The following is a 27,374-nucleotide window of genomic DNA, read 5'->3' as shown; positions in this document are numbered from 1 at the left end:
CTGCATCTGAATCGACGATATCAAGCCCGTTACCAGCGCCGGTTATGGCAGATAGAAAGAAACATAAAAAATACGAAATAAACCATTGTCTGTTAGATGGCGATAAGGCAAAAACATTTCACAATTCAGCTCCAGTCAGCTAAAATAACAAGTCCAACAATTAGCTGGAACACTTTATTTAGCACTAAAGCAATTAGCATTAAATTTGAATCCGTAAACTGACCCTAGCCAGAATCCAGCAGTGGGTTGGGAAATATGTTCCTTTATGGGGACACTCAGGTACACAATTCGAAAACCCAGAAGCAAAAGAAAAGCTCTAGGAGTTGAATAACTTTACACAAATCCCAGCAGCAGTAGCAACAGATGGGCGGCGCATGAAGGACAAGTGGGTCAAACAAGAGCAATGGACTTTGAACCCGGAGTGGAGGGATTCAGCGGTCGTCCGCAAAAGGGAAATAACAGTTCCCGGAGGCCCTATTTAAAGCCGCATAGCGCTGGCAAGACAAGGAGTCGGTGACAATCAGTCGAGGACAAGCAGTCGATCATGGTCAGTCGATCTAATCACAGTCAAACCGTCAAGAGCAGGCATCAAAGAAAACAGTCAACCAACCAAGTATACTACAAGGGGGCCACAACAAGTCAAGTCGTCGGAAGCAGCGCCAATCGCTAAGTCGAGACGTTCGGGATTAGGATTACAACGAATCTCCGAATTGAGACACAGGTAAATGAGGTCCAGAGGGCATCACACGGCTAAGTCAAGGCGATCTGTTTATTTCTGTCAACGAAGTCGTGGCGTTAAGCCTGGAGAGTCTGTCAGAGTTTGAGTTGTGGAGGCCGGCGACAAGAAATCGTGATCTTGGGGTAAGCCTGTCAAAACCCAGTGTATCTCGCCCCAAGCAGTACTTTGGCGTGTCCCGGCGTAAGCCCCGTACGTCAAGTGGAATAGAGCAGATCCTGGAGCAATCGACCAAAAGAGAGGGCGGTTGATCAGTAAGGTCTTCAGTGAAATTATCCAGGAGAGCCTAGGTTTCCGACTCGTGAAGTCCCGGATTGGCGTATGACCGAGAACCCGAGTACCAGAAGCCACACTACGTCCAACCACGCAGCCAAAAGTAGTTCGCGGGACACCGCCACCAGCAAGCAAGGCACCACAGCGGGACAGCCACGCATGACAGATTGAGCCCGCGGAAATCTACGGATTGTAAGCGAAAGGGTGAGGCTATGGTGGAACGTTCGTTTGCACTAGGGGCAGAAGCGAAGTGAAGCGCGATCTGAGCAGAAACCTTAGTGGGACCATCCGAGTCACAGCAAGGAACAGGGGGCCGTGTGTCAAAAGGAGTGATCCTGGAGAGGAGTGATCTTTTCGCCCTAGTCTGAGAACGGGTCTGAGTCGTTGACAAGCAATCGCCGATTTAATACGTCAGGGACAAGCGGCGAGCAGGAATCTTCAGAAAGCTACCAGACTGGAGCACAGAGTCAACAAGGCGAGAGGACATCGAGATAACCAGATTTTCGTGGCGAGCAGAACGTAAAAAATCAGTTTGTTGCAGTGTAAAGGAAGTAAAATTCAAGGAGGAAAAAATCAGAAACTCACTAATAATTATACTGCTTTAAATTATTGAAAAATTTATTTTGATGTCGTTCGCATATATTCTTTAGTAAAGTCACAATAAGAAATCTATCTAAATCTTATTATTAAATCTTTGTTTCTTAGCTATTTATATTTAACTAAGAAACAAAAATTTAATAATAAGTATTTAACAGTAATAGATTTTTTATTGTGACTTTACTAAAGAATGTTTCGGCTACAGGCTGCGTTACTCGTAGAGGGAAAGGTTGTACTAGATTATTGGGAAAGTATGTAACAGGTAGAAGGAAGCGTTTTCGACCCCACAAAGTATATATATTCTTGATCAGTATAACTTGCCAAGTCCATGTCCGTCGGCCCGTCCGTCCATATGAACGCTGAGATCTCGGAAACTATTAAAGCCTAGTACTCAAATCGGCTAAGAGTTTAACTGGTCAAAAATCGCTTTCTTTTTAGTGAGACGGAAGCTTTCAAAGTTCATCCGCAATCTATTTTAAAAAATTAAGGCATTTTAAAAGAACCGAAACAAGTCAAAATAAATTGAACGCCCTAAGGAATATTTTTATTTATGATACTAAGTAGTTAAGGCGGATGTTTAGCCTGGAGTTGGAGTGGAGTTGCGATTCCCAATACGCCAATATGGATCAGGACCACAAGCCGAGGCGATCTAGCCAAACTATAAGAGCTAGAATAATCAGATTCCTGGGCTTCCTGAGCAGTGCAAGTTTGTTTCAGCAGAGTGCTATTCCCACTTTAACTCCCACAATCCGCGAAAATCTGTGACACCTAAAATCTATGTATTTGTTTCAACAATACCTATCGACTGACCTAAAAAAATGTACCACGCCCATTTTATCGCCCACAAACCGACCAAAACTGTGGTGGCCAAAGTTTTTATGCTAGAAAATTGTTTTTTTGCTGAAATGTATTTGTCTAATCAATACCTATCGATTGACCTAAAAAAAATTTGCCACGTCCACTTTAACACCCCCAAACGGTTTAAACGCTTAAATCTGTCTGCCGCCCACATAACATATACTGAAATACCGGGTAGGTGTCACTTTACAATGTCGTTTTGCTGTTTATATGTATATACATACCCGGGGCACTCGACTATAGCGTTCTTTCTTGTTAAGTATTGGTTTCCACGTTGCATTTGCCAGAACCCATCCAAAGATCAAATTTCTTAATCTGCGGCCTCCATAACCAGGGCGCTCATTGAAATTCAATAAATTGACCATTTAGCGGAAAGCGAAGAAAGTCGTGTATATGCGAGTGATTCGTATGCATATACGCATCACATGCTTTTGTGGACTAAGTAATTGTTTCATTGTTGGGATCACGAAAACAAAGTTCAGTTCCATACCGTTTCCGACCCCATAAAATGTATATATTCTTCTTCAGGATCAATAGCCGAATCGATGCAGCCAATTCCGTCTGTCCGTCCATATGAACGCTGAAATCTTTAAAACTATAACAACTAGCATGTAGATTCATGAGCGTCTTGCACATCTCAAATTTGTTTTAGAAGGGTGCTTCGCCCTCAAACGACCATACAACTTAAATCCGTCTAGAGCCCAAAATTGACATAATTTGAAAACATTTAAATCCATTTTTAACTTATTGCACTAGTAGAGCGAATTAAAAATTGCATTTCATAGAAATAATTTTCCAAACAATGTTTCTTGAGATATACGCGAAAAACATGTTTTTTTATGTCATTGTGTTAAAGGACTCAAATCTCAGAATCCACTTATGTAACTGTTTGGCATATGACAAGTGAAAGAAAATAGATTAAGCTTTAAGAACGCATATACCAAGTTTAAAATTTTAAGGTTTTATTCTCTAGGAGAAGATACGAGGCACTAGGTGGTGTAAGGTAGCTAAAATAAAGCATATCTGCTTCCATTTCGCACTCTCTTTGACCTTAGCGTTTATGCATAAGAAAGCAAGGACGGCAACTATTAGTCGTGTGCCTTGACCATCAGATACCCGTTACTAAGCTTAAGGTAGCAAGGAAATATAGATATACAAGGTGAGTTCCAAAGTAAACAGGACTTTTAAAAAAGACAGAACAAATAGTTTTTTCGGAAAAATCAATTTATTTTATTCAAAACAGTCTCCTCCTGCTTTAACACAGCGTTTTGCACGGTCCAAAAGCATGTCGAACGAGTGCTTTAGCTCGTTGCCCTCTACGTCTGCATAACGCTTTCCTTTCATCGGCAAATGCATTTTTCCGAAAAGGTAGAAATCGCACGATGCCATATCAGGTGAATACGGGGATCGGTTGATGGTTATTATGTGATTTTTAGTCAAATAGTCGGACACAAGCGTCGATCGATGAGGCAATTTTTGGACGTCACTCAATTTGTGCGGTCAAAATGCGATAAATCGATGTTTTGGAGATGTTCAATTCTATTTCAATGAAATTCAATGATGATTTCGGCTGATTTTTTATGAATTCATGCACAGTTTCGATGGAATTTTCGGTGATCACAGATTTTGGTTGGCCGACATGTTCATCGTCATTTACGTGCTCACGACCACTTTGAAAACGTTGAAACCACTCGGGCACTCTGCTACGGCATAGTCAATCATCGTCATAAACTTGTTTCATCAATTGAAACATTTTGGTAACAGTTTTGCCAATTTTAAAACAAAATTTAATGTTGGCTCTTTGTTCGAAGCTCATTTTCGCACCAATGACAAACACATACTGACACTTAAAACTCAATAACCTCACATCCAATAAAAGAAATGTCAATTTTTACTGGAAGTCGATAAACGATAACAGATTCTAACGCACCAGTTGACATATAGATGGCGCCACTAGAGAGCACTAAATTAGAAAAGTCCTGTTTACTTTTGAACTCACCTTGGATAAGCCAAAGCTATTTTGTAAAGCACCACCTACCCGCTATATAAATATATGGTAATGTAGGCGGCAAACAGATTTAAGCAATTTGACCGTTTATATGCGTTAGATTGGAAAAATATTATTTAGGTCAATCGAAAGGTATAGATTAGACAAACACATTTCAGTTAAAGTGAGCATGGCAACAAACTCGCGCTGTGAAGAAATTCAGGAATCTACATGCTAGGTCCAACTTTTCTAGTTCTTATAGTTTTCGAAATCTCGCGTTCATACGGACAGGATAACATGACATGAACGACTTGGCCCTTTTACTTATACAAATATGGCCTTCTCATTGGTTCATTATCATTAGTTTGTAGCCAACGGCTACCAGCCATTAAAGTAATGGTATATTTTGCTTATAATTAAATATTTTCTCGAAAATATATTTCTTAACAACAACAAGTTTATTTTTGTCAATGTCTGATGAATGTGTCGTCACATAAGCAAACTTCTGCATAAGTAGAAAGAAACGTTGAAAAATTAGATGTTATATAAGAAGCTTGTTTTTCGTCGGTTAATGCTAAACAAATGAGCAGAATCAAGACAATGTTTCCCGCAGCTGCCTTGCTTAAATTTTGATTCTTCGAGCTGGATCTTTGAACCAAGTAAAGTACAGCTTCATCTTATTAATTAATTGGCGGTCGGCAGTCAGGCACTAGAAAATTTAATTCGTTTGACTTTCTGAATGTTTTGCCCAAAATCCACGTCCTAATACAACCGACAACATTTGACCGTACATTGAAACATAGAAACACTTATATAAAATCGAATAAAAAATTCGAAGCATAAATATATGCTAAGCATACGGTGAGATTTATTTAATTTCCAGAGTCTGCCAATTCAGGGTCCCTAAAATTTCCAAGATTTTCTCACTATATATTCGCAGCCGCAAAGATAATTGCACTTATTTTTGTTTTTCCAAATACAGACTACACAATAGAATTTGAAAACGATCTCCGCAACACATACCCGCCGGCATTAATTAATAAATGTATATCTACCTATATATGGTATATATCAAGATCCCAACCTTAATAAATTTTGGAACCGAAAAAAAGACAAGGAGTGGTCATGTCTACAACAGCTCTGCCTTAACTTTTTTTTACTTTATTTACATTAAGATATATTCAAATCTGTTTACGTAATATTATCGCTTACAACTCTATCAAAATATTTTGTTTAATACCACACAAAAAGAATCGTCGTATAAAGTATTAAGCGCAAAAAGCGGGTGAAAAAGCCTGAAAAGCAGCGTCACCTTGGGCACAGGATGTGTGGTGCCAATGAAGGAAGACATGGAACAACCAGCAAGGGCACCAGATCGCTGATCGCAGAAGAGGAGAGTGATCGACCTGAATCATTTTTTTTTGTATTTTCATACATTTAACCTTTAATATTTCACTAAGCTAAGTACAATATTTGTTAAAATTTTAAAAATTTCTACTATATGTAAGCAGAGAGTAACAACAAGTAAGCAATCAAGTAAGAAAGAAATTATTGCCGGACAGACTTTTTGACCACTACAACTTATCGGCTGACGAAATCGCAGATGAGGAATCTGATTACAGGGATACAACTTCAATGCACAACCCAAGATCCAACTCAGTCAAAGGCCGTAGTTCATTTACACTGCGGGACAACTTTCTCAGTTTAATCTGTTCGTCTGTTTACAGCTGGATCCAGGAGTTTGAAGATAATGCAAGCAGTCCAATGAAATAGTCTTCAAATGATTATCTATTGGAAAAATTTGTTAAAGGGTGCAGCTTAAATATTTTCTCGAAGTCAACTCTCAAGTGAGCTTTAGAAGCTGAGTTCGGGTCGGAGGTATCGGCAATTGACGTTCACCGTATGTTAAAAAATAGCCGAAAAGGCCCAAATGAAGCGAGCTAAATACGCTTGGCAGTTTCGTAGCCACCGTTGTGGTAGACAACGTTTGTTTGGACTTAAACTTTCACGTTACGAGTAGAATACCCAGTCTATGAACACCCTCGACACATTTCACCTGCAGACAAGACAATTATCGACAACCAGGTGTCCAAAATCGAGCTTCGGAATTTAACTTGAAAATTAAGTAATGCAAATGCCAATTTCTCAAGGGAAAAGTATACTTTTTGGGGTACATTGTCGAAGAAGAGACCATAAGACCGTTGCACTATGTTGAATTTGACCCGTTTCCGAGGCCAAAATTAATATGTTAGAAATAAACAAGATATTTCAATGCTGTTTACTTTCATAATGATGGTTATGACTATTGGAAGGCATTTTAGAAAAGTGGGTGTGTTTTAGTCTTTTAGAGCGTTAAGGTAAGCGTGTCACATTTTTTTTTTGTCAATCGATAGGTATTGATGAGACTAATACATATGCGCTACAGTAATTTGCACGCCAGGTCTGAGTGCTCTAGTTTTTACCGAAAAGAATCAATTTTTTGGCATGTCCGTTGAAAGTTATAACAACAAGTTGTCCATTCCACCTGTGGTAGTCCCAAAAGGGTCACCAGGGCAAATGTCAAAATATCACTAAAAGCTCAGATTCCGTTTACGAGAGATGTGGGGCTCCCAGACCTACATTTCCTCCGGCTGTCGGCTGCTTTCTTGCGATACCGAGGTTTTAATTATCCAACGACGGCTTTCACTTAGCCTGAGCTAACCTATCTGAGCATTTCGAAAAGAAGCGATTGTAAGTAAATAGTCAGATAAAAATACTTTTTATTGTGCATTCCGTTACTCAGGAATCTGTGTCAGCTATCTGTGAACTTTAGCGCACCATCCAGGGTTGCCTCACGGCGTTAGAAATGTCCGGAATTTAAACCGAAAATTGGGATTGGCTCTCGTTGTAAATGTGATCCTTCAAACTCCCTAAGACGAAATCGCAGATGAGGAATCTGATTACAGGGATACAACTTCAATGCACAACCCAAGATCCAACTCAGTCAAAGGCCGTAGTTCATTTACACTGCGGGACAATGAGGACTCACTTTCTCAGTTTAATCTGTTCGTCTGTTTACAGCTGGATCCAGGAGTTTGAAGATAATGCAAGCAGTCCAATGAAATAGTCTTCAAATGATTATCTATTCGAAAAATTTGTTAAAGGGTGCAGCTTAAATATTTTCTCGAAGTCAACTCTCAAGTGAGCTTTAGAAGCTGAGTTCGGGTCGGAGGTATCGGCAATTGACGTTCACCGTATGTTAAAAAATAGCCGAAAAGGCCCAAATGAAGCGAGCTAAATACGCTTGGCAGTTTTGTAGCCACCGTTGTGGTAGACAACGTTTGTTTGGACTTAAACTTTCACGTTACGAGTAGAATACCCAGTCTATGAACACCCTCGACACATTTCACCTGCAGACAAGACAATTATCGACAACCAGGTGTCCAAAATCGAGCTTCGGAATTTAACTTGAAAATTAAGTAATGCAAATGCCAATTTCTCAAGGGAAAAGTATACTTTTTGGGGTACATTGTCGAAGAAGAGACCATAAGACCGTTGCACTATGTTGAATTTGACCCGTTTCCGAGGCCAAAATTAATATGTTAGAAATAAACAAGATATTTCAATGCTGTTTACTTTCATAATGATGGTTATGACTATTGGAAGGCATTTTAGAAAAGTGGGTGTGTTTTAGTCTTTTAGAGCGTTAAGGTAAGCGTGTCACATTTTTTTTTTGTCAATCGATAGGTATTGATGAGACTAATACATATGCGCTACAGTAATTTGCACGCCAGGTCTGAGTGCTCTAGTTTTTACCGAAAAGAATCAATTTTTTGGCATGTCCGTTGAAAGTTATAACAACAAGTTGTCCATTCCACCTGTGATAGTCCCAAAAGGGTCACCAGGGCAAATGTCAAAATATCACTAAAAGCTCAGATTCCGTTTACGAGAGATGTGGGGCTCCCAGACCTACATTTCCTCCGGCTGTCGGTTGCTTTCTTGCGATACCGAGGTTTTAATTATCCAACGACGGCTTTCACTTAGCCTGAGCTAACCTATCTGAGCATTTCGAAAAGAAGCGATTGTAAGTAAATAGTCAGATAAAAATACTTTTTATTGTGCATTCCGTTACTCAGGAATCTGTGTCAGCTATCTGTGAACTTTAGCGCACCATCCAGGGTTGCCTCACGGCGTTAGAAATGTCCGGAATTCAAACCGAAAATTGGGATTGGCTCTTGTTGTAAATGTGATCCTTCAAACTCCCTAAGATCACGCTATCCTTCTGAAAAATTGCTTTGCGACGGGGTATGGATTCGTCTGTCGCCTAGGATCAAAATTTAAAGCTCGTACCCTGACAGATTCAGGATCGGAAGCAACCATGTTTTCCGAACGGCTTTTCTAATTGATGAATTTCCTCACCAAGTAATCCGATCCCAAGTAATAGGCTTAAACCAACCAGTATCCCCTGAATCCAAAAAGATCAGTCAGGGTACCATCCGTTCGCCGAACAGGCCTAGCTTGCAATGTCTATGTACTGCCTCAATTATCTGGAAACCTTCCACCCTTATCCGATTCTCCAACAGTTTATACGTGACCTTCCCAAACTACTACTAGCAGATCCAAAGTTTTACGAGACCGCACACCAGCGACACCCGGCCGAACATTTGTGGCTTCTCCGCGGTAAAGAAACCATTTTCGGGTGGATCCCAACGTGACCCGTGTATGCTCAAAGGGAAAAACAGGTTTTTGCTTTTCCACGAAAAATTTCCAATTGGTGTAGGACGAGAAACAATAACGGCAGGTATGTCTTAAGCCTTTCCTTTCTTGTTCGATTTCCGAACATGAAATCCCCCTAAATCACTTCAAATCCTCCGCGTTGTCTTTGTTCTTAATGCAGCAATGCCATAAAAGAGACAGTCAACTTGAAACCAAATATGACTTCGTGATTTTTAAACTCCATCACATGACAGAAGTCCGTCCTTCCATAATTCTGCTAGCTATTACCTGCCCATCATGCCGTGCTCATGCCGAAAAGTACACTACTAAGCTGCGTTTGAAGTGGTGATATTTCCGATACGTCTACAGTGCTGATATCGAAGAAATGCGTTGACAAATATGGGAAAATCCGAAGAATTTCCTGCTTACGCGCAAAAAAGCCTGAAAAGCAGCGTCACCTTGGGCACAGGATGTGTGGTGCCAATGAAGGAAGACATGGAACAACCAGCAAGCGCACCAGATCGCTGATCGCAGAAGAGGAGAGTGATCGACCTGAATCATTTTTTGTTGTATTTTCATACATTTAACCTTTAATATTTCACTAAGCTAAGTACAATATTTGTTAAAATTTTAAAAATTTCTACTATATGTAAGCAGAGAGTAACAACGAGTAAGCAATCAAGTAAGAAAGAAATTATTGCCGGACAGACTTTTTGACCACTACAACTTATCGGCTGACGAAATCGCAGATGAAGAATCTGATTACAGGGATACAACTTCAATGCACAACCCAAGATCCAACTCAGTCAAAGGCCGTAGTTCATTTACACTGCGGGACAATGAGGACTCACTTTCTCAGTTTAATCTGTTCGTCTGTTTACAGCTGGATCCAGGAGTTTGAAGATAATGCAAGCAGTCCAATGAAATAGTCTTCAAATGATTATCTATTCGAAAAATTTGTTAAAGGGTGCAGCTTAAATATTTTCTCGAAGTCAACTCTCAAGTGAGCTTTAGAAGCTGAGTTCGGGTCGGAGGTATCGGCAATTGACGTTCACCGTATGTTAAAAAATAGCCGAAAAGGCCCAAATGAAGCGAGCTAAATACGCTTGGCAGTTTCGTAGCCACCGTTGTGGTAGACAACGTTTGTTTGGACTTAAACTTTCACGTTACGAGTAGAATACCCAGTCTATGAACACCCTCGACACATTTCACCTGCAGACAAGACAATTATCGACAACCAGGTGTCCAAAATCGAGCTTCGGAATTTAACTTGAAAATTAAGTAATGCAAATGCCAATTTCTCAAGGGAAAAGTATACTTTTTGGGGTACATTGTCGAAGAAGAGACCATAAGACCGTTGCACTATGTTGAATTTGACCCGTTTCCGAGGCCAAAATTAATATGTTAGAAATAAACAAGATATTTCAATGCTGTTTACTTTCATAATGATGGTTATGACTATTGGAAGGCATTTTAGAAAAGTGGGTGTGTTTTAGTCTTTTAGAGCGTTAAGGTAAGCGTGTCACATTTTTTTTTTGTCAATCGATAGGTATTGATGAGACTAATACATATGCGCTACAGTAATTTGCACGCCAGGTCTGAGTGCTCTAGTTTTTACCGAAAAGAATCAATTTTTTGGCATGTCCGTTGAAAGTTATAACAACAAGTTGTCCATTCCACCTGTGGTAGTCCCAAAAGGGTCACCAGGGCAAATGTCAAAATATCACTAAAAGCTCAGATTCCGTTTACGAGAGATGTGGGGCTCCCAGACCTACATTTCCTCCGGCTGTCGGCTGCTTTCTTGCGATACCGAGGTTTTAATTATCCAACGACGGCTTTCACTTAGCCTGAGCTAACCTATCTGAGCATTTCGAAAAGAAGCGATTGTAAGTAAATAGTCAGATAAAAATACTTTTTATTGTGCATTCCGTTACTCAGGAATCTGTGTCAGCTATCTGTGAACTTTAGCGCACCATCCAGGGTTGCCTCACGGCGTTAGAAATGTCCGGAATTCAAACCGAAAATTGGGATTGGCTCTCGTTGTAAATGTGATCCTTCAAACTCCCTAAGATCACGCTATCCTTCTGAAAAATTGCTTTGCGACGGGGTATGGATTCGTCTGTCGCCTAGGATCAAAATTTAAAGCTCGTACCCTGACAGATTCAGGATCGGAAGCAACCATGTTTTCCGAACGGCTTTTCTAATTGATGAATTGCCTCACCAAGTAATCCGATCCCAAGTAATAGGCTTAAACCAACCAGTATCCCCTGAATCCAAAAAGATCAGTCAGGGTACCATCCGTTCGCCGAACAGGCCTAGCTTGCAATGTCTATGTACTGCCTCAATTATCTGGAAACCTTCCACCCTTATCCGATTCTCCAACAGTTTATACGTGACCTTCCCAAACTACTACTAGCAGATCCAAAGTTTTACGAGACCGCACACCAGCGACACCCGGCCGAACATTTGTGGCTTCTCCGCGGTAAAGAAACCATTTTCGGGTGGATCCCAACGTGACCCGTGTATGCTCAAAGGGAAAAACAGGTTTTTGCTTTTCCACGAAAAATTTCCAATTGGTGTAGGACGAGAAACAATAACGGCAGGTATGTCTTAAGCCTTTCCTTTCTTGTTCGATTTCCGAACATGAAATCCCCCTAAATCACTTCAAATCCTCCGCGTTGTCTTTGTTCTTAATGCAGCAATGCCATAAAAGAGACAGTCAACTTGAAACCAAATATGACTTCGTGATTTTTAAACTCCATCACATGACAGAAGTCCGTCCTTCCATAATTCTGCTAGCTATTACCTGCCCATCATGCCGTGCTCATGCCGAAAAGTACACTACTAAGCTGCGTTTGAAGTGGTGATATTTCCGATACGTCTACAGTGCTGATATCGAAGAAATGCGTTGACAAATATGGGAAAATCCGAAGAATTTCCTGCTTACGCGCATGGACCTACAATCACAAAGTTAGTTATATCCAAAGCAATCTTCTTCTGGCCACAGACTTTCTTGAGCACAGACAAAACTGTCGGCGTATGATGGAGAAAACGGAAATCTAAATTGCCAACCTGTTTGACCCAGCTGGCTGGCTCGTTCCATTTGAAAGTTTTGGCTTCAGGATCTAGGTTGGTACAAGCTTTTAACTGTGCTGGGCCAAAGGTGGAACAGCTTCTTCGAGAGCTATTCGGTCCTAGAGCAGGTAAGAATACCAAGATTGGTTTTTTTCCGTCCAAAGTGCCTTGTAGAGCATCACGGATTCTGTGACGCCTCGCAAAAGGCATACGGAGCTGCGATCTAAGGGATTTCCTGGATCGTTTTTCCAAATTAGATAGAGCACTACGCGTCCTCGCGCACCACATGCACCGCTTTTGGGGGTCCGTCTAGAGGTCTAGGACGTTGCCGCCACTGGAAGACTCATGACCATTTGTACTTGGCGCAGATATTTTTCCAAATATCGCTTTCTGTGCCGACAACAATTTCCATTCTCTCCCTGAACCCCTTTCTAGACCAGAAAGGGGTAATCATTCTGCCTCGTAACGGCCTCTGACAATTTGCGGTAAGATGAACGACATCCTATAATCCTACCGTAGGAATGTTCAATAACGCGGCTTCTGGAAAATATACGCATTTAATACAGTTCAACTGGTAATTCTTTCCTCCTGGGGACTCCGATATGGGCGGCCTATAGGAGGGTGGTGTCAAGAGTTGCAAGATCATTTCCATCAAAGTACACATTTGAAGAGCTTTCCACTCTTCTAGCAAAAACAGAAGCTTGTCCAAATTCCAGGCCGCTACTTCCCATGTCCGAGAATCCCCCTGATCCCTTAGCGTTGACACCAGCGCACTTTCTTGTCGGCGGACCTCTTCTGTCCATAGTGGAACCCGAAGTAAAGGGCGAATCCAAGTCTAATCTGAACCGGTTGCAGCACTTAAAGTCTCTCCAATTCCGCACTCGATGGAGGAAAGAGTACCTTAAAGAGCTCCACAAGTTCCGGGAAGCGATGGCAATGTCCGCGTAGTCGACATTCGTACGGCGCGCGGCTTTGTCAAACATCCAGTGACCAAGTTGGTTCTTCTTTCTTGGTTCCTAACCATTATCGACGTCATTATCACGTCAACTCGACAAAAGCTTGCCCCTCCACCAAGCTCAGTATCCCCCACACGAGCTTTGTCACTCGCGGCTTTTCTCCAACGTCACAGAGTCAACGTCATCCCAACAGCTTTGGTGATTGTAAAGACCGGGGAGAAGTCACCGCCGCACTAATCAACATATGCCCCCTGACAAGCTCCTTCGATTAATTCATGGCCTCTGGGTTTTGTTTGCCGACTACCAACGTAGGATATGAGAGTATTTCCACGGCGACGATTTAGTCAAAGATCGACGAGGCGATCAAGCTGGAGGTGCTTCTCAAGATCGAGCTAAACATCCTTGGTGCGGACGTCTATTCTAAGGTTTTCCAGCCGGGCTTCCACGTGGTCGGCGAGGGACTGCCAGTGCCCCAAAAGAGGGTGTTCGGGTGAATCCTCTCCGGCACCTGCACGCAAGCTTAAGGCGTAGGCGACTTACCGGGTCTCTTATTTTCCAACGCTAGCGATTGCACGGGGCGGAATGTTTAGGCTCACTGTACGGCGAACCTCAACCCCGGCACCGCTATCCCTTTGTACCGCTCTCGCAGTGCTTCGCTCTCCAGCTTTGTTACCAACTCCCAGCTGTGAAGTCTCCAGTGCGCCCTAGGGAGCACATCTTTGTTGGGCTTAAGTAAGAACGAACTCTTTCACAATAGTGTGAAAACTCTGTTTTACTAATTGATCTTGCATGTGTGAATTTTTTTCTTTCGTCTACCGGGGTATTTCGCTCTTCGAGTACTTACAGCCTAGCAGCAGTCCCCCACACCTGACCAGAAGCCAACCGCAGCAGCCCTCCGCTGTCGCAAGTTCTTCGAGCGACATCGATCCCCCTGAGCCCCCTCGTCAACAACGCTGCGCCTACTTCTCTGCTTACATTGAGAATATCACACCAAACCGACTCCAGAACTGAAGAGTATCATTGTCTATTCTATCTGCAAGGGTACACAAACTTTGGCTTGTCGAAGCTTTCTTTCTTTCTTGGCTACAGCCATTTTTTAAAAGGTTTATAAAATGCTCAACTTCCAAAATAGACGTAGATATAAATTTTGTAGAGTGCACATAGTACTTAAATAATAACGGTAAAGTACTTACTGACGGGAGCTAATCTACAGCACTTTCTAGCCGTTTTGTCTTATTAAAGGACAGCAGAGTCGTACTTCGTAATATCTTTTTCAATTGAAAATTCTTTTTTTTTAACAGGTCCGCCAAATTGGTGGCCTCAAGATCGAGCTGCCCTTATTATGCCTTCATATGCAGATATACTTTGCCAACCCTTTAAAACTAGCAATGATTAATAATGATTATTGTAAACAAAAATATTGTACTATTTTTACAGGCCTTCTAAATATTGCTTCTCAATGACGCGAGCAAAATAGGATTTTTCACAACAGTGCTGCCATTTTAACCAACACAAATTATGTTTGATTACTAATATAATTTATTCAACAGTTCTGCTGTGTTTAGTAATTTTATTATATATTTATGAATTGTTTATTCATTATGACAATCGAAAGGAGCGAGCAGCACTCATCGCTAATAATTTAATTATGCGTAATTAAAATACTAGATTGAGAAAGATCCAAATATCCATGTACGACAGTGGAGAAGATCTGAAGAAAGAAAGTTGGTGACATTGGGCTGAAAAGCTTTTGGAATAAACGCACAATTTACACAGATGACAGCTTAGCAATGTTTTTGATAAATCCAGTGAGCCCGCAAAGTTGCATATTTCTTTCTGCTTCCTGAGCATCATGATGAACAAATTTTTGAATCATTATGCATAATACATTGCTGCGGAAGTGCATCGATGAGTGAAATAAAAATAATAATAAAAGAACCTATTTCTTTACAAATCTTTATGGCTTTTTGATTTTCCTTTGTCTACATTGCTAAGTGCGTTGTTTGCAGTTGCCGTGGTAGGCTGTAAGTAGGACGTGGCAGGCTGTATGTTTCGACAGAAAATTTCTCTAGGATCAACATTTTTTTAATTGCATAGTGTAGTTTTTCAGGTAAATTATTTTACTTTTTAGACATCATCATGTATAATATACTCATATCATAAACTTTATGCACTGTAAACTACAGAATTGAAATTTTAAAGTAATATTGCATATTAATTATTATTGGTTTGAGAGAACAAGCAGTGAACGAGTAAGAAGAAAACTTTTTTTTTATCTATTGTGACCGTTGGGAAAAATTGCACCGGCAGTTAATCCTAGTTAAACTGAAAATACGCGAAAAAACCTATCCCATTTTTTAAAGCCTGCTCCGTTCAAAGAATTTTGAACTGAATATTTTATGTGGCTTGTCAGACCGATCCAAAACAGCTTGATAAAATAATATACTTGCATTATATGAATTACCAAAAAGTCCACACTTAGCAGAAAAACTATTGCTGCCTTAGCATTGAATATAGTCCTAAAAATATTTAAATGGTATTGGCAGCTTCATACTCGTATAAAAAGCTTTAGCTATGCTCCTAACACTTTTTAAAAAGCTGCATGCACACTAAACAAAATAAATACACTTTCTAAAAAGTGATCATTCTTGACGCTTCAATACATCACGCCTTTGTATGCGAAAAGTTTTAATATTTTGTCATAGCGGGCAGAACGAAATCATCTTAGAATTTATAAGCTTAATTTATATATTTTGTTTTTTCTACAAAACATGTGTTAAAAATGATTTCTTACCTGTGGAAATTCTTCGTATTTTTTACCCACACAAGTTTTTTTTACTGCATCTTTAAATTCTTGATTAGATATTTTTCCATCCTTAAAAGAATAAATAAACAAAGTAAAATGTATTTTTAAATTGAATATCGCTTACTTATTAAACACCAACATTTGCCTTTATTATCTAAGGTACTATTCTCCCAAAATTTCCAATGTTTTTTAATAAAGCAAGACAGAACACTATAGTTGATGTCCTCGACTTTTAGATACCCGTTAATAATAAGAGTGCGAGGAAGTTCGTGAAATGCATTCAGCAAATTGTGCACTAGGGAGGCCTAAAAAAATTAAAACTAGCTATCACCATTTTACATTTTACAAGGCTACCCAGAACAAGCATTAAAATTGATTAAAAAAAATGCACAAAAATGGTTTTAAATACAGACATTGACATTGACCTAAGTCCTCATCGCAAAAATGAAGCCGACGTAGACAGCTTTGTTAATTCGCTGGAGTCTTTACTCGTCTCTGCAGCTCGAGCTTCAACACCTCAAATTAAAAGTAAACAATGCAATCAAAAGAAGATAAAACTACAATCGAATAGCTCGTCCTCGAAAAGCGACGCTTACGTCGATAGTGAGATCGCCACTGCTAAGCAAAGCTTAAGACATGCCCCACGTCAACTTTCTAAGGCTCTACAGCAAGAAGAAGCATATGTTCACAGTCACCACATAGAGCAATTAAAACTTCTAGTACAAAACACTCACTATGGAGAGCTTTTCCAACTCTGAGCTCACTGAAAGGAACCGTGATGCCTATTAGAAATCCCACAGGCGGATGGGCGCGCAGCGATGCAGACAGAGCCAGTACGTTTGCCAACCACCTTGACAATGTCTCCCAACCAAATCCTGCCACTAGTCCGTTTACTTTGCCGACCTTACAGTATGAGCATCAGCTTCAACATGTGCCAATTGAGTTTCGCCCACACGAAATCGTTAGCATTATTAAAAATCAACTGAATCCGAAAAAATCACCGGGCTGCGACCATATAACTCCGAAAATGATCATTGAGCTCTCATATTGCGCCGTTTGCATTATCACCCAGTTTTTTAATGCCATTGCAAACTTGGCCCCTATCCAGTGAGATGGAAAAAATCAATTATAATAATGATAGCAAAGCCGAGAAAAGACCACACAATCCCCTTGTCGTATAGACCTATAAGCCTAGTTTTATGCTTATCTTAAATCTTTTAAAAGTGCGTATTATCTCGGCTAAACACATACCTAGGACTCCAGGAAGGAATCCCAACCTGTCGGATAATACCAGAAATTCGGAACGCGTTCCCGTGCTCCCCTACAACAACCACAAGCTTTTAGAGTGTCACCTGTACGACAGAAAATTTGTTGTGAGGTGCAACACTGCTATATTTGATGATTTCACTGTTGGAGCTGGAGTTCCTCACGGTAGCTTGCTAGGACATTATATGTCCTCAACATAAGCAGACAACCCGACAAGCACACGACTAATAACATCTACGTTTACTGATGATACAGCTTTTCCTAGCCGCTCAAAATGATTGATGCAAGCAATTGCGTCACTCCGGCACATTGAAGCCAAGAGAACACACCTAAAGCTAAAGGACAGCAGCCTTCATTGGCCTATCAACAAAATATAAAGTCCTGCTATGTATGGCTCCAAGTTATGTGGGAATGCCAGCAATAGCAATATTGACATAGACCAGCGAGTCCAGTCGAAGATCTTGAAAACAATCACCGGGGCACCGTGTAAAACATACATCGCGACTTAAACGTCTTCGTCGCAATGACCTACCCACCCATCGACCGACTTGAAAGACGTTCACCCAGAATGCGGTCTTAGTATACTGCTAGTTCAATTTTAATTTTAAGACTCGTAAACTTATTATGAGTCTTAAAAATCTGAGATGATTCACTAAATAAAAGCAAAGTTCATAAAAAAAGGGCCACCCATATGAGCGTATAAGTTATAAACTTTGAAAACAATTCGCAGGCGGGTGAGAATAGGACCTTAAAAATTTCCAAACAAATGTGAACCGCCCTATTGTACATCTATCACAAATACTGCCACTCGCTACAGATCAAGACTAATCTCTCACAAAAAAAACTATACCATTGCTCAAATAACATAATATCGAAATTTATATCTATTACGTTTCGATTTACCATTCCATATTCAACATTTTACTAATTTAACACTTTCCAATAAATGTTTATTGTTTTGCATATTAATACCTGTAAGTATCTATTACATACATATATGTATATGTATAAAAGTATCTACAAATAACCCCCATTATTAAAAATAGTGAAATTTTTTGAAAAAGTGATAACTAAAAGAAGACAATTTTTTACTCAACACTTCACTGAGGGCCTCGGTGTTCACTTGGATTTGTTTTTAGTGTATATATTTCTTTTTATTTCAATATCCATTAACGTGCCAAAAGTTGAGCTCTTTGATTTAAAAAATACCACCTACAATTTTGGGTAGAGCAAAATAAAAAAAAAAATTGTATCGAACACTATATCCTATACGTCCAGTACAAATAATAAGCCGACAATTTTTTAATGTTTCAAAATAGAGCTTTAGTGTTTTTTGAATTCGAATAAAAATTTGTTTTTGCAAACTAAGTTCTGCTTGTAAGATAAATGTATGACTCAAAAATTATTTGAGAAGATTCCATGTACAAGAGAAAAATTAAAGTCAAAATATAAACTGAACTAAACTGAGTATCTGAACATCGATCTGACATCAATACAGTACATTAATTTAAAAGCCATAAAAACATTCGGTTTCCACTGTACGAGCAGCGGTAACAAGCCAGAAATTGATGCATTGAGCATATTAGAACATTATAAAAAAACAGCCAACAAGATAAATGCTCTTAGAAAATTTAAAGCAATCAGACCTAGAGCCAGACCAGTTAAGGTATGTAAAACTGTTTGTTAAAATATGGTACTTTATATCGAAAACATGTCATTCTTCGATTACAATAAAACACCACACAACTTACGCTCAAGTTCTTCGTTACAAGGTTGGCTCTTTAAGCTGAGTTACGGGAATCTGATAGTCGAAGCACTCGACTCTAGCGTTCTCACGTAATTAGATTCCTTTGTCACTAATATAGTCATTTGGTGTACTAGACGTATATGCGGTGTCTCTAAAAAAATTTAATGCAATGTTACAATGCGCCGAGGATTTCTGAAAATTTCTCATTGTGTTTCTAGCTTGATCACTGTTTATTTGAAAATGGCATAGGCATGTTTTAGGATTCAGCAGTACTCAGATTAAGCGCAGATTCAGTGCTTTTAAAGCACTCTTTTGAGCGCTTTTATAAGCAGAAGAAAAAGCACCAATTCAGCACAGGTTGAGCGCTTAGCAGACACATAAAAATAAAATATTTTTTTTTTCTTTTATTAATATTCTTTTTGATTTACAATGTGGACTCGGGTGTTATTGGTTTCGTTGGGGTCCTGGCTACCTCTTCATCAAGGGTCTAAGTAGCCTTCCGCTGAAGGCAGCTCAAGTTCTTAACCCACCTCACAGGGTCACAAGACGAGTCGATCTAGCCATGTCCGTCTGCCCGTCCGTCTGTTTCTATGCAAACTAGTCTCTCAGTTTTTAAGCTATCTTGCTGAAACTTTCCCAAAAGTCTTCTTTCTATTGCAGGTAGTACGAGTATACGAGTATAAGTCGGAACCAGACGGATCGGACAAGTATATATTATAGCATCCATAGGGACTATCGGGAAAAATTTTTTTTAAAAATTATATCTTCGGTGTTTTTTAACATATAACCTTCTAAGCTTGGCAATAACATTTTTTATTTTAGTTCTGAATTTCGAGTTCAATTTTATCAAAATCGGACAACTAGTTGCCGAAGTTAACTTCCTTTCTTGTTTTATTTTTTATTCAAGCATTCTACGCATCTCTTGACGCACCTTTTTACCTTATCTTGTAAGTTCATAATGTAAAAGTAAATTTCACTGTTCTTTTTGTGGTCATCGAAATGAAACGCAGTCCTTGATAATTTTAAAATCGATTCCCAACAGGTGAATACGTCTATTTTTATAAATAATAATTAAATTCCAAGCACTGTGTAAATTTTTTGACCTATCAGTCTGTACCGATAGACCTGTTTCCCTTACTGTTGTCTGTCCGTGTAGATGACGTTTTATTTGGACTGACTTTCTTGGGTGAAGTACAACTGGCAAGTGAAAAAATCTAAGTCTCTTCGACTCTGCCAACTACATATTTGTCATCGATCATCGGTCGATCGATCTGATACTGCCTTATAAGTAACAGCGAATTCTATTTTGCTGTGTTTTCCAATAAAGTACTCAATAATCTACACTTAAAATATTCTCTGAAATTGTCTAAATGACTGAAACCGATTCGGAACGTATGTACGCATTGCTCCATCTATGTGACGCACATCGCTTTAAAAGTTTCAGCGACTTCAACTTCTGTAGTTTTAGAAATAAAAAAAATTCCAAAAGTCGAAAAAAATGTCGACTACCAACCATTTGCTTCTTTGCACACGGCCGGCACAGCTTTTTTCTGGTAGCCCCGCATTTGTCGTTGTTCACTCTGCAGGGTTTCTGGTTTACCCCGCTTGCATATCTTCGAGTGGTAGCGCTTCCCTGGCAGCAGTACGACTTGCAGCTTTTTCGTTAAGTCTGTTCAATAATCGTTTTGGTTGCTTACTAATGTTATATGTAACTGCTACCTCTCCAATAAATGTTTGATTCGACTCCTTTTTGACTCAGCACTCAGCTAAAAAATTGCATCGCAAATCTCGTCCACGCTAAAACTAAAATACTTGGTAGGTCTAAATTTTTGTGGTTGTGGCTTATTTTTAGAATTTGCCAAAAGTCGTATCTCTAATCTCTAGTATTCATTTGGTATTGCGTATTTGACATTTACTAACACATGGAAAGCATTTTTGTCTGCAAGTTTTTCGACGAGTATGACTTGTGGTTTTTGTATGAGTTACTGTGCTCCGTTAAGAAATCCGTTCAGTTCTGCAGTCCGGTCGCCGGGACATGTCCGAATGCAAAAAGCTGTTTTGTTTTTTTTTCTGCCCAAAACTGTATGCTGCTGTTGACGTCAGCAGAGAATTCGGAGCAGCGTAGAAGACTACCGACGAAAGCATTTCGGCAAAAAAGAGAGACAGATCTTCTGTGTCTTATAATCTGCCTGCCCGGTGCTCTCAGAGAGCAACTTTAAGTCGGAGGGGGGGGTGGATTTGAGAAACCACACTTAGGCTAATAATGTCAAAAGAAATAGCAATTCGGCAAATTACTCGTGTCGCGTGGCCAGAACAACGGCCACGATCGACCTACTGGTAACCATACCCCGGTAGCCGGCAAAATGCAACAGCCGTCCGTTGACTCCAAAGATATCGGTTACCGAGATATAGTAACCCTAGGTGGGAACACCTAGTTTATCCGCTTCAAACTGGCAACTAAGTAAAAGCTCTACTAGGGTATAAAAGACCTTACACGATTAGAAAAAATAGAAAGAATCCATTCTGCCGTCACCGACGGAAGCCGCCGGCTCCGAGGAAAGGCGACCTTTCCAGGTGCAGTCGTCCACGGAGTCCTTTCCCCCAGGATCAGCCACCAGGATCCAGCAACCATTGAGGAGCACACCTATAGCTCAAAAGATTTTCATGTGTCGGACCATCGCCGCCATTATAATCAAAGAAGGAGGGAATATCAACTATCATTCGACATACTGGGATGCTTGTAGCTGTAGTACTCGAAATCATCGCGTGACTCGAGTCACCCGATCAGAGGCTTAGTGACCAACAGCATACTTGGAAAAAGTGGTGGTGCAATGTAAATGTGTCCATCGAATCAATCTAAGCTAAAGGGAAGTTATGCCAAAGGCAAAAAGCCGCATATAATACAACCAATACACAAGTGAAAATCAAAAACATTGGAAGCATTCAAAAGTGCAATGAAATACATTTAAATCAAGTGAATCGGTAGTGCTGATCCTGATAAACAATTAGCGAAGACGAGTCTTACCACCAGCGTTACGGACGGCGCGTGCCTCAGGCATATATAGATTTTTTGTGTTTTAGTGAATTAGTATTCTAAAGAGCAGCAGTCTTTTAGTGCACGTATATTAACATATATATCCAATATAATATTTTGCAAATCCCAGGATCCGGAGCGTCGAGATCTCATCGCACAGGATTTAAAAGGGGGTAAGTTTGTCTGAACGCGTTTCCTTTTTTAAAGCATACATATATAAATATTCGTGCAGTACAAACATTTGTTTTTATAGGCTGTTATTAATATTTCGGCGGCGAGTATCAGCCTTTTAGTTGTATGTACAATTACAAGAGCCCTCTGAGCGACGTTTGTAGTCGTGAATGGTCAGCGTTTTGCTGATGTGCGCACCTCACCGGTGGTAAATTCGATACTCTCCGCTTATAAAAATAATTGTCAAGTATAATAATTACATATGCATTGGCCGACTTTATATTGCTTATCCGCGGCATATGCCGACATACATATATTAATCAATTGATTCCTTAAGTTGAAGATGTTGTTATGTTTAAAGAACGTCTCTTTTTGGGATTTTTTACAGGTTTAATAACATCACCCAGAAAATTTTGGTTCCGGGACTCGAAAGTGTCGTGATGAAATCCCTCAATTGGTTTTAAACAGTTTGAAAAGATAAATATACACGTATACAAGTAAAACATGTTTTTTTAGGCACATGCCGTTATTTTTTTCAGGAGGGATTCCGAGTACCCGGACCAAAAAGCGATGTCAAATATTAAAAAAAAATTATCAAAAAAAAACATAGACTTGCAAATAATAATTGTAATACTACATAAAATTTAAATTGTACAATTTAAATAAAAAATAGTAAAAAGTAAATTAATATGTAGGTATGTATTTTAAATTCAATTTTTGAAAAGGTAAAAACTGCATGAAAAAATCGATAAATTCCGAAGGGACGTGTCACTTGCAGGAAAAATTTTTTCTTTTTTTTTGAACTGAAGGGAAATTTTAAGAATTTATTTATCACGGGAACTTCTTGTTTTTCTCCTCTGCCTACAGAAAAACTTTATAAGTTTTATTGTATCAACTCACTTTTCTGAAACTCATTCTCAGACGAGCCCTCAATAAATTTAAGAGATTCTAGATATTTTTATTGATTTTGGATAGTTAAAGATTGTTTGGATGGACGAACGATGATAATGACTGTTCAAAATAATAAAATTAATACAAGTCAACACATGTCGCTAAAAATCGATGCATGTCCTTATAAGAAATAATCAATGTTAGTAACACCATGTTAAATTATTAAAGATTTTTGCTAGCTTCAACGACACAAAAAAATAGTTTTTTATTTAAATAATTGTTTTATTATTTCTTTGATTGACTATGTTTTAATGTAGTCCGATTTGTATTAAATTAATTTTAAATTCTTAAAAATACCAAAAATGATACTCCCAATAGTATAAAATAATATGTCAAAAAACACTGAAACTATAATTATTCTCCCACAAGTGTTCCGATCGTTATGATTTTGATCAAAATAAATTCGGAATTCAGAACTAATCCGATCCGGCTTATTCCGGCTTAAATTTTTCCTACCTGCTAAATAAACAAGACGTTTGGAAATGTTTCAGCCCGTTAACTTTAAAACTGAGAGACCACTGTGCGTAGAAATAGATAAACAGACGGACATAGCTATATCGACTCGTGTAGTGTAGTGCTGATCAAGAATAAATATACTTCATAAAGTCAGAAACGTGTCCTTTGCAGAGTTGCAAACTTCTGACTAAATCATGATACCCTCTGCAAGGGTATAAAACGAGACTATCGGGGGTGACACAGAAATCTCATCCAACCAAATTTCCCCCGGAAAGCAAATCTCGGTGCCACAGACGTAATTTTTAAAAATTTCTAAATCTGCCGTAATTTGACAGATGTTTTGATAAAATAAACTAACTAACAAATGCTTGCAAAGAATAAAACTTTTATTAAGACAGCACTAATGAAATCTATGAACTATCCGCATACTACAATTTTATATTTACTTCGGGTTATATGTAAAAATAGGCATTTTATAAACCGTCTTGAAAAAGTTAGCTAAAAAACCGTTTGCAAGCCGTCCAGCCTGACATTTGTACCAATTTGCTCTAACTTTAAAATACCAAATTTCGGAGTAGTTATCAAATTATTTTTAGCTCGGTAGTACTTAAATATAAAACCTATTTCTGGTTAAAGTTATATATTAGAAAAGTTGTATTTATTGAGAAAAAATTACAAAAGATTGGCAGCACTCTCGTGAAAAATGTCCTATTTTTTGCTGGATAGGATATGAGGAAGAAGAAATCATGAAATCCAAAATTTTTCTGTTTTATTCGCGAAAATCTCGACATTGCGAAAGGATTTACTCGGGGCGACCGCATTCTTGTTACCTCTGCCTTATTGGTTTGGCCGAATTTTATAAAATTTGGGTAAAGAAAGATTTCCATCAAAGGAAGAAACTGTGGTTCCAGTCCTTCCCAATTTCTCTTTGAAAGGAGCCAACTGCGGGGAACCGCAGAATCGTGGCAAGCTGGAACAATGGCGGGATTGACGATTTTGGGATGTGCATATAAGCCCCATTATAAATGTTTATAAGGACGAAAATTGTACCGAAACCTAAAAGTTACAACAATATTTAAAATTTCAGCAAAAAAAAACTTTAAATTATCTTACGTTCCATGTGTTTGCTATAGAAAATCGAAGAAGCTTCTAGGGATTCTCTCGAAGGTTTGACTTCGCATGAGCTCTGGAGCAAGAATTCGTGCAGATGTCAATTTGATTTGATTTTAAAATTCTTGACAATTTACAAATGTTAAAAACTCAATTCAGCAGCCGCAATTCTTTTAATTATTATTTTTGTAATTTTGCGTAAAAAGCTTGATTTAGGTTTAAAACTTATTTGAAAATGGTCAAGTCAAAAAAAGTTCGATAACAATTTAATATTCGATATTTAGTGTATGTATCCATCCCTAGTCATTTATCGGCAATTTTTCCGAAAAAGGAATTCGATCGAATTTAAGTGACCAAACCGATCGTCCCCAAATCCGTCGCCGGTTTCTCTGAAATCCTTGTATAAAATAGTATAGTGGCTCTTTTAATACCCAGAAATTTCATAAATTTGTTCAAACGCAATGGGAAATTATGTAGTTTTGTTTATAATAGTCACATTTACGAAAGCATTTTGGAGAAAGTAAAGTAGATACAGTATTAACGCAGGGGGGCATATTGGTAATTCCAATGTTTGATTACATTGGTTTTCTCGGAAAACCAGTCACTCAATTCTAGATACCGTTACTCCAGACGGATCTAATGCAAACACAAGATCTTACTTAATGTGTTTATTACTGTGTTTATACGATGCCGAATTCACGCTATCATTTCACGCTTTCAGCCGTGTGTGTATAAACGCAATTGAATTCGGCAACACACGAAAGTTGACTATGATTTCAGCCTGAAAGCGTGAATTTGTGGTGCGCAACCAACTTAACGCTATGCCGACCAGGTGGCAACGCTGTGCATAAAAGTGAAAATTAAAACGTAAATTCCGAAAACAAAGGGAATAACTAAGGAAAAATCAATGGAATCGAAAAGATCTTTTTGGTCAGCATCCGAAATTACGGAGCTGCTTGGCCTGGTGAAGAGGGCAAGCTCGATAGCAAAACGAAACGCATCTGATCTACAAGGGCCTCGCAGAGTCGAACATGAACAAGACCGGAGAAAAAAAACGTATTTTGATGTGATGTGCGCAGTTATGCAGTCAGTGGGACTGCAAGTAAGACGTGCGCCCACTTCGACAAGCCTAAGGACATGTGTGGCACTCGCCCTGTGTCTCAGGCTGTAGGGGTGGACAGAGGGATTTGTGGCCATCGACGGCTTCGATGACCTAGCCAATGAGGTGTTCAACGAAGCAGAGGAGACAGAGGAAACCTATGCAGCTGAACTCCTGGTGGAGACATCCATGCCTAAGAGCCGCCAAATTTCTAGTAAGCATATTAATTCTCATTAAAGGTAACACGATGGTAATGTTTAATGATTTCACTTAGTTTTCAGACAAAGCAAACGTCGTGCAGATGATTCAGAACATGTCAGACGACAACAAGGAGGCCTTGGACAGGCTGGAGGGGCAGAACCAAGAGTTTCTGGAGGCCCAACGCGAAATAGATGCCACCTTTGTGCAGAGCATGCGCGAGGTTCTGGCGAAGGATCGGGCCGAGGCCCAGAGATTCATAACTAATAGTGCATATTTCATTTATTTTGAACTGATTCTCAAAGGAAAGTTAGAAACAATGTATACCTTACGGTGTACCTTAAGATGGGATGGATCGCATTCTGGAGATTCCAATATTTGGTTGCACTGCCAGTCTGGTGGTTGGTGGCTGGTGGTCTCCCTTCTCATTTCCACGAAGTTATGAAGTGTAGCGCAAGAACGCAACATACGGAACAAATTTGTAGTTGACATTCGTAAGTTCTCAAAAAAACAATTTTAATTTTTTGGCTCTTGCATTAGTGCCCAAAAAGCATAGCTTCTTGGCCTGCTCTTAAATTTTCACAGTCTAGGTGTCCTCAGGCTGAGAGTCGCTGTTAAAGCCGCGTAAGTCTGCATCAGCTTCCTGTGAATTCTGGCTACCAAAAACCGCCTTGCTTTTAATAAAGCCATCGACCTTTTGTGCCTCCACTCAGTAACTTTGGAAATTAATTTTGCGGTTCTTATTGCCGATTGTAAGTGAAGAATTTTAGTTTATCCATAGCGTTGTTTGGTTTGTTTACATTTTGTAAACACTTTTACAGACCAGACTAAAATATCAAATTTTACACGTCTGGTATTTCTACTGAAAGCAAATGACGAAATGATATGTGTCTTATAAACAGGGGTTATTTCTATATCGCGCTTTTAAGAAATCGTGATTCCTATCGTATAAACATAGTTATTGTCTATTTAGTGAATTACGTCAAAAGCTCTCTTGCTGTAATTGTAATTATTTTATATACAGTAATGGAAAAAATATTAGAAACGAATATAACTATTTCACTTTAAGGTTTTTTTTTAAGTTCTACCTTTAGGAATATTTATGAAACCCATTGGGTTGGTAACATTGATAACGGTACTTAATCACAATATCCTTTTTGAACGCTTTTCATTTGCAATTTGCAAATTTCTTATTTATGGAAATTTGTCAGAAGACCTCGTGTTTGGGTTGGAAAAAATAATAGAAACGCGGTTGTATTTTGTCGCAATCTGTGGTTATTCTTCGTTTAAATTCAAATAAAAGCTATTGTTTTCAGTATTTTTATTACAAGGAGTGTTATTATAGCAATTTTTTGTTTA

General features: G+C 39.1%; 2 protein-coding genes and 1 long non-coding RNA gene across 16 annotated transcripts in view; 1 reads left to right on the top strand and 2 right to left on the bottom strand.

The window, feature by feature from the left end:
* LOC108027594 (sarcoplasmic calcium-binding protein, alpha chain) overlaps positions 1 to 27,374 on the bottom strand; it is a 169,918-nt gene that overhangs the window by 51,376 nt on the left and 91,168 nt on the right. For all 13 annotated transcript variants that reach the window (XR_007764823.1, XR_007764822.1, XR_007764821.1 and 10 more), the window contains exon 4: positions 15,972 to 16,052. Coding sequence is in view for 10 of the 13 variants with exons in the window: in XM_050889574.1 (XP_050745531.1) it covers positions 15,972 to 16,052 (81 nt within the window). In the remaining 3 variants the exon portion in view is untranslated. The remainder of the gene's footprint in view (positions 1 to 15,971; positions 16,053 to 27,374) is intronic.
* Positions 14,734 to 15,516, bottom strand: LOC108035849 (uncharacterized). Its single transcript, XR_001768804.3, has 2 exons — positions 14,943 to 15,516; positions 14,734 to 14,888 (listed from the first exon to the last, which is right to left on the bottom strand). It is a non-coding gene; the product is annotated as an uncharacterized LOC108035849 (long non-coding RNA).
* LOC108035848 (uncharacterized) lies at positions 18,066 to 26,760 on the top strand. 2 transcript variants are annotated; one of them, XM_050889579.1, is made up of 3 exons: positions 18,066 to 18,223; positions 25,440 to 26,031; positions 26,092 to 26,760. In XM_050889579.1, exons 2-3 carry the CDS (start codon positions 25,939 to 25,941, stop codon positions 26,458 to 26,460), a joined length of 462 nt encoding a protein of 153 aa, XP_050745536.1. In that variant the 5' UTR covers positions 18,066 to 18,223; positions 25,440 to 25,938; the 3' UTR covers positions 26,461 to 26,760. The 2 variants fall into 2 exon arrangements, with proteins under 2 accessions (XP_050745536.1, XP_016967083.1); XM_017111594.3 differs by lacking the exon at positions 18,066 to 18,223 and having other exon boundaries at positions 24,980 to 26,031.

This window comes from Drosophila biarmipes, unplaced genomic scaffold (genome assembly GCF_025231255.1).
Source record: "Drosophila biarmipes strain raj3 unplaced genomic scaffold, RU_DBia_V1.1 ptg000004l, whole genome shotgun sequence".
Lineage (NCBI taxonomy): Eukaryota > Metazoa > Arthropoda > Insecta > Diptera > Drosophilidae > Drosophila > Drosophila biarmipes.
Note: the sequence above shows the minus strand (reverse complement) of the source record. Positions and strands in the feature narration are given on the sequence as shown.